The 12,580-nt window shown below is 37.8% G+C and overlaps 1 protein-coding gene across 1 annotated transcript in view; it reads left to right on the top strand.

The window, feature by feature from the left end:
* Positions 1-12,580, top strand: part of LOC112978354 (catenin delta-2-like) — a 151,322-nt gene that overhangs the window by 128,121 nt on the left and 10,621 nt on the right. The window contains 1 exon segment of the mRNA XM_026091777.1: positions 6,922-7,048. Within this exon segment, the coding sequence (XP_025947562.1) occupies positions 6,922-7,048 (127 nt within the window).

Here is a 12,580-nt window from a genome sequence, read left to right as displayed (position 1 = left end):
GAATACCAAATTCCTCCACTATACCCACTCCTCTTTTCAACAACATAGCTTGAGTTCCCATTACTGGCAGTAAAAGACAAAATCCTGGGAGTAAAAATGTCCATATACTGTTTATAAGTGTTTGCAACTCAGCTGATGGCATAAAAAAAAATAACTAAAGCAGATTTATTCAGAATAAGTCATAAAGCAGATTAATGTAAATAACTCAGGAATTCTCTGCTATTTTTGAGTTCTCCCTGGAACAACACAGCAAAATCTAGAAAGGACCATCCTTTTCAGTTGTCATTTACTGGTAATAGGACTTTATTTTTAATACAGATAGTTTATCTAAAACTAGTTGTTTGTTTGTTTTTCAAGAGTGTTTCTAGAGTTACTAACATGTTTTGAATTTAGTTTATATCTCTCTCTCAATGTACATAAAGAACCAGATTTCAAATGCAAAGGCAGGGACGTTTTTCAAGAACAACCATCCCTCCTTCTGTCCTTCAGCAGCTGCCATTCCCTTGCCAGCCATTTCCCTGGCACACATGGAAGCATCCTCCTAGGAAGCTGCATATTCATGTATATTCCTGGAGGGTTTTTTAACCTCCGTTGTAATGCAGTTGGCAGAGGGAAAGAAGCCAACCTCAGTGTCTTAGAAACAATAAGCTTGGTGGAACTCCACTACTGAGAATCACCAGGGAATATATTTATTCTTCTTTCTTTCCCCTGTGTTAAAACAAAATAATGTAATCCCAAGTTGTAAAGCCTCATCATATATGTGATGGTTGTTAAGCATTTAAACTACGTTATTTCAAAGATCCTATTCAAAAGGTTAGTTAAATACATATATGGATCACCTCAACCTTATCATTTTAGGTTGCTCACTGCAGTCAAGTCACACACGGAGCTTTAATATGTCAATGTATGGAGGTAATTTGATCTAGTTCTAATTTCTGTTATGTCTTATTAGTGTTGTGACAACAAATTCCCAGTGAAGAATTGCCCAGACCTGTGTAAATCTGATGAGCCTTGACTTAATTCACATCAGATTTGTCTTTTACTGTAGACAGTGTCACACTGGTGTGCAACAGTTAGAAATGTTTCATTTAATCTGACAGCAATGCTCAAACTTGTGAAAGATGCAACACCAACAACTCAAAGCAATTTCTGTCTGAGTTTCAAAGCAAGTAGATCGTATGTACTTCCAGGCACTTTCCTTTTTTGCTGTATCATCTACTTCTAATATCATGGAGGGTCTGATCACTGATTCCTGCAAGTGGTTGCCTATTAAAAGTTCAAATTTCTACAGCTTACTACCGTTACAGGAGCAGTTGTTATTACAACTAATAAACTGGAACCAGTAAAATGCTGGCTTACAGATAAGGAAGTAGGATGACAAAACAAATCTTGTCCTGTATGCTTTAAGTGAGTGACAAAATGTCTATTAATTCAAGTCACAAGCAGGATCAGATCTGAAGCAAGAAATAGCATGCTGGAGAGTTTGTAAACTTGGGGGGCGGGGGGAACATTCTCTATAGTTTCTCATTTTTTAGCTGTTTCCTTATCAGATTGTTTTTGTCATTTTTGCTCCTTTTCCTTGGTGAGATTTGTTTGCTTCTGATGAGTTGCTCTCTTTCTCCTTGATAAGAGTTTTGGAACCAGCAGCCAGGAGTCAGTTGGGGTGGAATACACTCTTCAGTGTTAAAAGAAATACATGTGCATGCTGACGCCACTCGGTTTTTCTAAACCACCCCAGTGATTTTTAAATCACTGACATCTTTACTGGCTAATCAGCATAAACAGTCAAAGAGTAGTCATTGCTTTTATTTTTGCTTCATGGCTATTAACACACAAGCTGATGGGGAGATCTTTCTGAGTAGTTGCAGATAGGGCCTGTAGGCTGGGCACTGCCCCAAGCATTGGGCTCCTGACGTTTTGTCACCAGCTAAGCCACATATTCTGTGGCCATATGATTTTTCCCTCTCTATCCTGTTTAATGTGTAAAAGTTCTTCAGGCGGGAGCTCCGCTTCCCTTTTGTGTCAGCATAGTGTCGGCTCCAGTCAGGGCTTAATTTCATTCAGTCCTTTTAGTGCCACTGTACTCCAAATGAGAAAAATTATGTATATGGTATCACTCAGCTCAACAAATCATCTCCTAAAGTCAAGGACTCTGATCCTGGAGAATTCTGACAATTCTGAAATTCTTTCAAACCTAATAGAAAACCACTCTCGCTTTTCCCCTAAGTTTTAATACAGAAAGGATAAGGTAGAAGTCACAAATTATATTTTCAGAAGATAAGTTGCAATAGTTATTTGGCACAGTAAGTTCAGTTACTGTGACAAAATAATTATTTCCCATGGGCCCAAAGAAAACTATTGATTTTCAAAATGCCGTACAGTTGAGCAGGGGCACAAAAGGACCACTTCACTCCTTGAGACCGGCAAAAGGTGATCAGTGAGGCTACATTCTTACTTCTGTTTTCTGCAGTGATTATCCAACCCTCCGCCCCAAATGTAATCCCTGCTGCTTTCCTAAGAATATGTTCAGAAACACGTCACTGCTGATCAAGTTTTAATACATGCCCTTTCATTTCTGACTTTATGTAGTATAACTGAGGAAAACCACAGATATTCATTCTAGTCAGAATGTAGAGAAATGCCCAGGAGAAGGATACGCTGGAGGAGATGATGAGGACATATAATGATATTTCTGTACTCTGGTTGCTTTGTGCCTTGCTGAAGTGTGCAGTTGCTACCTATTAATTAACTGCTACCAGTTAACAAATGCATCCATTTCCTAACAGAATTGCATTGAATTTCTTTCCCATATGTCAGATCTTTTTGTCTTACTCTTCCTCTCCTAGATCACATTTGTGTCTGGTAAATTGGTTTCTGGAATGCAGTATCACACACTTGGCTTTTGAGATAGCTTTCTTCTCTACAGGACACATATACTGTACCTTTAAGTACCCAAATCAATTTAATTAAATTTCATTACAGGCACTAGAGCTGAAACAAACTAATGAAAGCAGCCATCACATCAGGTGGTATTTATCTCAGCATTAAATTGAAAATACTCCCTTTAGGCTCTTAAAAATTAGTTTAAATATTTAACACTAATAGCTTTTGGAATTGTTGATGGGGATAGTTTTAATGAATTTGTTACAAACGGTTTACCTTTGCAAGGAAAGAGGCTTGTTTCTGGCAGCAGAGGAGAGCTAAAGATAGTTGACTTAAAAATATTGGTTTTGGAGTACTGTCAAGTCTGTGAGCTGCCCACAGTGCTGTTGAAAAACATTCTGAATTTTTCATGCAGTGGCAGCAATATGCCTTGACTAGCCAAAAGCAATGCCAAATCACAACAGCATTCGTGTTGGAGTTTACTGTTTGCCCAGCTTGTTTTACCGAGCTGATCAGGCTAGCAAGCTTGCAAGTTTGTAGCAGGTCTTTATCTGAAGACCTCGCAGCAAGAGCTCTTCTCAGTGGAGCGAAAAACTATCATTTGCAGGCAGGAGGAGGAAGAAGAACGCCTGCCACCCAGAGGAATGCTACTGCCAGCAGCCCAGCTACAGTGAGATTGAGTTCCCTCTCTACTGAGGCACCTTGTAATGCCATTGCAGAGGAAGCAACATCGGCAAAGTATCTGCTGATACTCCGCAGAACCAAACTGGTGCCATGTGCGATTCCTGCAGCACCTGTGGGACTACGCATATAGCAGGGCTCTCATCCCCTCCCCATCTGAACAAGGGTCTAGGTATCAATGTTAACAATACAGAAAGACAGGATGGAGGGGAGAACAGGAAGAAAGGTTAATGGGAAGGTTTTTCTGATGCAAACAACCAAAAAAAAAAACCCCAGTAATTAAGCTGAATAGCTTAATAATAACATATTAATAACATATTAAGTTCACACTGAGGTTTATGTCCACTCAGGGAGCAGGACCTTACTACCTGCATTCATCTTCTAACAGATTTGTAGCCATTACAACTAGTACAGTTACAGCTTCTGACATGGACAGCATCTAAAAAAATGAAATGGCACTCATAATAATTTGTGTTACGTAGCATCCATCTTCCAGTGTTCTGGTTAATTTGAAAAAGAATTATTTTAAAAAGGTACCGAATGTTAGAACAAGGGCTTTGTGCACTTCCTTTCCACAGCAAAGGTTAAATTACAGTCTTCTCCAGCCTTTTTCCTGAGCCTTTTCATGATTCCCTTTGCAAAGAGGCCCAGAGAGACCAGGTGGAGCACCTAAGGCTTCACTGAGGTGCTGAGATAGGTACAAAGTCTCTGGCACGCTGTACCACCTTCATCCCCTGATCGTCCAGGTCAGAGGAGGTGTTGGGGAGTTTGGGAACTGCTATGCCTCCCTTATGACCCACATGCCAGAGATTTATTTGAGGGCAACAAGAGAGCAAAAGAAGGGCAGCRTAGATGGAGTCTGGGGTGCATCCTTGCATGCATCCAGATGCAGAAAAATGGAAGCATTTCCGAGTTGCGTTGTGTAAACATGGATGAAGTCTTCTCTTGCGGGTAGAAGGTGATGAATAGTCTTTTTCGTCTTCTTTTATCAGATCTAGAGTTTTCTGTCCTCATGGTATGTTTCTATTTAGCAGAACAGTCTGTTTAAAAGAAAATAAATTATCAGAAATCTGTAACACAGAGTTATATAATCACCTTTCTTGTAAAAGTTGACCTCAGAGACGGAGAAAGAAGGGAACTATGTTTGTGAAACAGGATAAAGGCATAGTCTTCTCACATGTTTGCTGTTTCATTTTTATAGTAGAGAAATTACTATGCCAGTTGGTGTTAATGGAAAATATAAAAATAAAACTTTCTGTGTTACTTACAGTCTTGAGCCATGGATAAGATTATTGGACTCAAGCTGTTCATGATAATAGTTTAAAGAATTTGAACTATTAATTTTTTTAAAAATATATGCTTATTTAGATATTTCTAAAAATTTCCAATTTGATACAACATTAAGGAATTAAGGCTTCACATACTTTTCTTTTGTTAACATCCTCATTGATTCTCCAGGTTGGAAGACTCAGATTGTGTAGAAGTTGCTTGTTGGAAATGAAAGATTAGATTTAGCAAATTTTGTTTTTGATAAGTGATATTAAAGCTTAGCTATTTCTTTCTCAAGTTATTCTTACTATTTTTTATTAATTAACTATTTTTCTTCCTTATACTTTCCTATGTGACCACCATGGGACACACAGATGCAGTTCAGTGAAGTGTCAGAAACATAAGTGACCTCTGTGGACAAACACTGACTATCCACACTGAAGAAAATAATGACTCTAGTACAAAAGCCATGGCCCAAATTTCATTCTTAATTTTTTCTTTTAAACTTGTGGCTGAGACACAAGCACATTTATACAAATGCAGTATGTAAGGAGTACAGACATTCAGACTTTGTAGTTATGTGGCAAGTTTGTCTATCCTAATTTACTTCCAACATTTTTCTCTGCCTTAAATACAAGTACCTACTTTCCTCCTGCTATTTTGAAAACAGAAAGGTGTCACACTCTTGCTGAGTTCTATTGCTTAAAAGCTTAGCAGAAGGGGGGGTTTCTGTTGCAATTCAGGAAGCCAGGTGCCTGTGGTTTTTATGGAGGCTGCAAAGACAGGCAGATGTCCTGGGCAAAGGCAGCAGGTGGGAGGGGGATTGAATTAGGTCAGATGGGTGAAGTAGCCTGGAGTGGGGGTAGGAATAGCCTTTCCTATGCCAAAGGAAAACTATTTTTCCGTAAGGAAGAGGAAAATTCCAGCTGTTTTTTGACAGTATTTTATAGTGTTTGTTTTTACTTAAGATTTCATTGCAAAATTTTGTTTAGCACCACACCAGGTGCTGGACTCCATTTCCACTGTGGTCAACATGACATAGGCATTTTTAAAGGCTTTTATCATGAATGCAAGACTGGGAAAACTCAATTTATGCTACAGATTTGGATTTAACATTAGGCAGATAAAATCTGTAAATACTTTAAGACATCTGAAATACTGTAGTCCAGTAACAGAGCTAGCAAAAGCCAGTTTATTCTTTCATCACACTTTCAAACTATTTTTAATTCCTGTTTAAAAACGTACAGTTCTTTTAACCAGTAAGTTTCACTGTTTTGGATTATTACATTGCATTGTAGTACAGGAACAAAACATGAATGATTTAAAGTCGTCTTTGTTTGTTTCTGAACTAGCTGGTTCTAGAGTTTGTATAACTTTGTGTCTGTTTAAAAACCACATCACCAATATCACAGTTTCAAAAGCAAGGAATGGGGTTTCTTTCTGCACATCTTGGAGAAAAATGAAATGGGGAAAATGCATTGATTTTTCTTCTCTCACACATGAACAAATGGGCAGTTAGTGTATTAACCAGACTGTAGATACTGAAATATTTATGACAATTTTGARAATTCTGGAGTTTCACCACCTACATACTCCAAAATTTCCTACTAAGGTAGAAATGATTTAAAGCAAAACCTTATTTTCACTGTGAAAAGAAGCTCAGTCCCATGATTTGGAATACCTTCATCACCAGAATACCATTTAAAATGTGAAATTAGAGGCAAGGAAAAAGACAGAACTATTAAACAAAAAGCCTGAAATATTGCTCTGTGTTTTCACAATTTGAATCATTCTGAAAGGTGGTATCCATCGTCACTGTTTTATAGAGCTTTCTGCATTTTAACTATTCTCCTGGTTTGTCACAGTCAGCATGTCATACCCTGTGCTGCTAAGAGTATTTACCCAGTGGCAGGAAAAAGACAGTAGGCTTCTGCTGAGAAATGCAGAAGCAAACTCATGGGATATCATAATTGCCTGCTTTCGTGTATAAGTGAAAACACTAGAGAAAAATATTCTCTGCTTAAAATCAGGAGGTGTATGGCATTTTCACTGACCACTGTCACAATGTTTGGTGTTGCCCTCCCGCAGGATGGATGGTCACAGTATCACTTCGTAGCCTCATCTTCAACGATAGAAAGGGATCGGCAAAGACCGTATTCTTCATCTCGCACACCCTCCATCTCTCCTGTGCGCATGTCTCCTAACAATCGCTCAGGTAAGACCAGGCTTCAGCACCGCAGTAACGACAGAAGTAATCCATCACTGTCATTCTCCATCATTAAGCAATGTCAATAGTATGCAGATCCATTATTAACAATGATGGAAGACCACAAAAACTGTTGTTTACTCTTATCTGAGTTATCTGTTTAAAACAGGAATGATTTTTTCTATAAAGTTAAAAGATCTACATTATTTTTTGTCAGCTTTTCTTCTTGTTATATGTGAATATGTGTATGTGTAAATGTATATATAAGTGTCCATACACACACATATATAAATTTAAAGAAAGACTGAGTACAGGTCTTCGTCTAATATTGATTCTATAGTTACACCAACTATCATTAACTGTGTATGATCCATGCAATGACTTTTTGTGCAATTATCTTGATTTACGCTGTGGTGTTAATTACATTTTTCTATTCAAAAATCTGGGCTTTTTGCCTTCTGTTTATTCCGAGGTAAAATATACCTCAGTTAGACACAGCCATTCTCAGTGAAGGTCAAGTCTTTTACAGTAAACACAGTAAAACAGTCAGCCTTTGAATGTGCTTTTTCCTACTTGCTCAATCAAATGCTGTCATTCCATAGATGTATCAGGAGTTTAGGATTAAAATAGGCCAAACTGATGATTGCCATCAGCATCATGCAATAGTAGTATTTGTAAGGAAATACTTTTGTTTGAAGCTGCGTCTTACTCCTGCGGAGCAACTGCATCTTACTCCTGCAGAGCAACTGCTGAGGAATTTTGAAAACGTGGCCATAAGCATAGCCCAGTGASAGCTGCTGCACGCTGTTTACTTTTCAAAATCTGTTAGTTATACAAGTCCTTGGGTTTTTTTAATCTCAACTTGACTGTAAGTGCAAGGCACTTGAAATGTCTGGATGTGAGATCTTTGTTCTGTGCCTGGCCAGAACTATCTCTTCACTTCTGTTGCTCTGTTGCTTAAAGAACCTACTTAAAGACATGGCTGATGAAATCTTACTGCCATTATCAGTTATCAGAAGATCGGAAAAGGACATACACAGGGACTGTTTCTGAAGGTGGAAGAGCCCGTGTAATCACAGACTAATCAACTTAACTTTAGTTTCTAGAAAACTASTGGAACAAATAATCACGGTCTAAGCACCTCGAAGATAATAGGGACATAAGATACCACTTGCCTTGCAGGAATATCTACTTCTGCATAGTAATGTAAGTTACTGTCTGTCTGGTAGTAAGCATATCCATCTGAATTCATGCTACAACATAGATATAGGGCTTTGTGGACATGAATAGTCAGTGAATTAAATCTACTGTAATCAGTAAGACTTGACACTATTCCACACAACATTTTTATAGACAAGCTGGAGAAACGCAATCCAGAAAAAGATATGTAAGGTGAATGCAAAACAGACTGGAAAACCATTCTCAAAGAAGAGGTATTGTTCATTGCCAAAATGAAAGGATGTTTTGCTTGGGAGTTTGCAATGGGTCCAGTACTCTTCAGTGTTTTCATTAATGACCCAGATAATGAACAAAGAATGCCTCTTACCTTTGCCAAAAACACAAAACTGGGAGAGACTCATGTACCTTGAAGGGCATTATCAGAATTCAGAATGATCCTGAGAAATTGGAGATATTGTCCGAATGGGGGAAAAAAGATCCTATTCTTTACCAGTAAAGTATATGGGGAACAACTGGCTAGATAAAAGTTGTGCAGAAATGATCTAGGGATTTTTGTTAATTGCAAACATGAATCAAGAGATGGAGAAATCAGGATATGAGGATAAGTGAATGGACTGTGATTGTTTAGCTTGGAGAGAACCAAGATGAGGGCTGTGAGAAAAGGTACACATTAAGTATTCAAGCATGTAACTGCCAACTGCAAAGAGGAATAGTATAATCTTTCTCTATTTTCATAGCAGACAAATGGAAATAATGAGCAGCAAGGAGTCAGGTGAAACACTGGGAACATTTCCTAACAGTAGGGATGCGAAGCATGGGAGTAGGGTGCTTGGAGCAGTTATGTGATCTCTTTCATTAGAAATCTTTAGGTTTAGATGAAAATCTGTCAAGAATTATCTTGGTATACTGGATCCTACCTTGGGGTAAAGAGTTGAAGTAGGTGAACACATGATGTCCCATCCATCCCTATGATTTGGTGATATGATGCTTTAACTAGCATAGAGGGATCTGTCTTCTTTTTTGTGTCCTTTAAGGCTAAGGAGCAGAAAGCCTTAGAAGCCTTTCAGTCTAATGTCAACTAATGATTTTATGTCTGCTTCCAATAAAAACCCTGCAAGAGGCCACACCTGAATTTTAACACTTGCCAGAAAGCAATTTTTCTGTGGGACAAGAGATATAATTCCCACAGGGAAGAGAGTGAGATGGTTTTGTCTTTATCAGTCAGTGTATACAAAACACCAGAGTATTTGGCATCACTAGAGTACATGAAACAAAGTGCATCCGTGTGTTAGCAGTCTTTTCGAGGTTTGCATTCTGTTTTGTCTCCTCTTGGAGTCATGTTTCCATTAGCTGATTTGGTAACGTCATGTTTCTTTACATCTACTGAATTATCAGCTTCAGAATTACATCATTATTGACAAGCAATTTCAAAGCAATCCCCAATTTTAATGGCTTCATAAGAAAAGCCATCTGTCACACATTTGCTTTGTAAATTCAGAGGCCAGGGCCAGCAGAACCTATCTGAGCAGAATGCATAATTACTGCACAAGTGCTTCCCTACTCCTTAAATAAAAATTGTACCATGGTTTAGAGATGCTGAGAGACATAGCTGCTGATTAAGCTTAACGAATGAGCTTTTCTTAAATTTTTTTTCCTTTTTTAGAGCAAGGGCACATAATGGATCTTTTACCAAATGTTAGTGTTCTTATTTGAAATCATATAAGTATAATTTTGTTGGTTAGAAATGAGTAAAAACAATACCACTGTCTTTGGGAATGCTTGGAAATGATAGTGGGGAGCAAAGTCCTGTTCTTAAAACTTAGGTTTCAGGTAAGCAATATAAAAATGGAAAGGCAACTTGTGCAAGGAGGGATGTGAAAGTGCTGTTGTTCATAGCTAGGATAGTACTATAATGACAGCACATCAGCTAACCTTGGGGAAGGGAAATGTTGATGCACTGAGCAATTACCAAACCCTATGATGGAAGGAGAGTTCAGCAACACAGTGTTACAAATGCAAAGGTGGATAATTAGATATTTTCCAAAATCTTCACTGAAACTCATTTTCAGCATTAATTCTTGCTTTAGAGAGTCCTCTTAACATATCAAATACCTGAGTGGAGGCATGGGAGAGTATGGAAGTAAGCACCAGTGCTTTAGTTTGTTATTTTTGTACCTCTCTACATTCACTAGGAACTGGGATGCTCTGCCACTCAGCTTGTACTCTGTCCTCTGGCCCAGCTTTTGTTCATATTCACCAGTCTAGAATAGCTAGATTACTAAAACTATTATGTCATCTGTGAAAAAAGAGTTAAATGTGTATATACTTATTTCAGAGGTAGCTGTATGTCTGTATATTGGGGAAATATTTACATCTGGGGCCAAAATTGCTCAGATATTCAGATATACTGTCAGGGCCATGTTATCAGGTAATCAGCCCATAATTCTCTGAATCTTCCTTTTTGAAAATGCTTAAAATATTTGCCTTTTGCCAGTTTTCTGGAATTTCACCTGTCTTCTGTGAATTCTCAAAGCAAACGCTAATGGGTCTGAGATTGCTCAGCAAGATCCTTAAGTAGTAGAATGGATTTCACCATGCTTGGCAAAGTTAACTTGCCCACAGATACTCTCTTCTTGCCTGAGGGAATTATCATTGCTGCTAATTGTTTTATCCATCTGATCACTTTTGTATTTTTAATGAAGAATGAAACAAAACAGGTAATAAACATTTAGAGCCATTTTATTATTAATTTTTCATCCTCCTGAAGTAGTGGGCCAGCTGTATCTTTATTACTTCTTACTATTGTTATTGTGTTTATAGAGTTTTTAACACTTTGGATTAAATTTATCTCATCTAACTTTAACCATCCAAGTCTGAGTTGGTAACTCTACACTCCCTCTGTAGGCAATGGAGGAAGAAAAGTCTAGAGGGCAGTTAAGGTTATTTAATGTAGACACTTAACTTGTGAGGCAAATCATCCTCTGAAAGTACCTCTTTCTTTCCATTGTATATAAAGGGTGCCTCAGGTGAGTAGCCCCAATTAACACATTTAATTTAGATGCTGAACTTAGGGCAGATGAACCTATATGTCTCTTCCTAGTTGTGTTTTATTTTGTAGATTGGCTTCCTTGATTTTGTCTCTAAGTGCACATGGTATTCTTGTATATACATTCTAGGTATTTCCTGACCTATTTTTTCACATTTTGGTATGACTCCTTGAGTTTGGAGTTATGCAGTGGCCATGATTGATCCAAGTTGGTCTCTACTCTTCCTGTCTGCTGCCCCTATGCCCTATGCTTGTGTCCTTAATAACAGTTCTTTAAAAATAATTGAAAAATCTCTGATGAACTCTGTTTTTAATTAAATTTGTTACCCCAACAGGGAAAGTGTATTGTATCTACCAACACCTAAGTCTTTTGAAGTCAGGTTACCTGAAATCCATTTTTCCTCTGCTTTTTTTCCCACTTCCTGTCTAAGAATCATGACTGCTAAGTCTTCATGATCAATGCCAGTGGTCACTCACCTTTTCCAGTGCATGGCAATGAAATACAAAASCAATTCTCCTCCTAGTCATCTTGAACTTTCCCCCTTTTACCCATACAACCAGTTTCACTGAGTCTTTTTCTTACTGACTGCCAGATCTCAGAGTCGGTTATGGAACCGTACTGCAAGCCAGCTCTTCCTCCTGTTCCATCACCCCTCTTCCTTCTTCTTTCAGCGCCCTCCACTTTTAAACAGTCGCAGGGCAACACATGATGAAGGAGTTTTAAWTTTTTTTTTTGTTTTAATGATAACTTAAATTTTAGTGATACCTTAGTTGTTGTTCTAATTGCAGCTGTTCATCTATAGATAGTTAAAGGCAGAAGAGAAATTATTTGAGTTACGTTTAAGTATTAGGTATTCTTTCTTATATGTTTTCTATGAAAAACACTTTTCTTCCCTTCCCCCTTATGGGAACCTGTTTCATGGTTTTGTTTATTTCAACAGAGAAGGAAGGAAACTATTTATAAACGTTTTTCTACTCAGTTGACATTTAAGGGTCTTTTCCACTGAAATAAATTGACCATTTTGAGAAAAATATGGAAGTGCCTATAACTGAAAGTACTGACAAGTTAAAGAAACTGAAAAGCTAAGGGGAAAAAAACATTTGGTTATTATTCTACTGTTTCATAATGATCATCTTAGATGTTGCGTATAAATGAAAAAATATAAATTCAGAGAGAAAATGATGTTTGGAGTTTGTTGTCCCATGAATACATTTGTTCTGTATTTGAAATAACAGCACCTTCTCTTCTTGTCCATCTTGTCGTAGTGTTTCTTCAAACAGCTTAACATTAGTGTGCTAACATTATTATGCTAACA

The sequence above is a fragment of the Apteryx rowi genome, unplaced genomic scaffold (genome assembly GCF_003343035.1).
Source record: "Apteryx rowi isolate R43461 unplaced genomic scaffold, aptRow1 scaffold_921, whole genome shotgun sequence".
In the NCBI taxonomy this organism is placed as follows: domain Eukaryota; kingdom Metazoa; phylum Chordata; class Aves; order Apterygiformes; family Apterygidae; genus Apteryx; species Apteryx rowi.
This window is presented reverse-complemented; position numbering and strand designations above follow the sequence as displayed.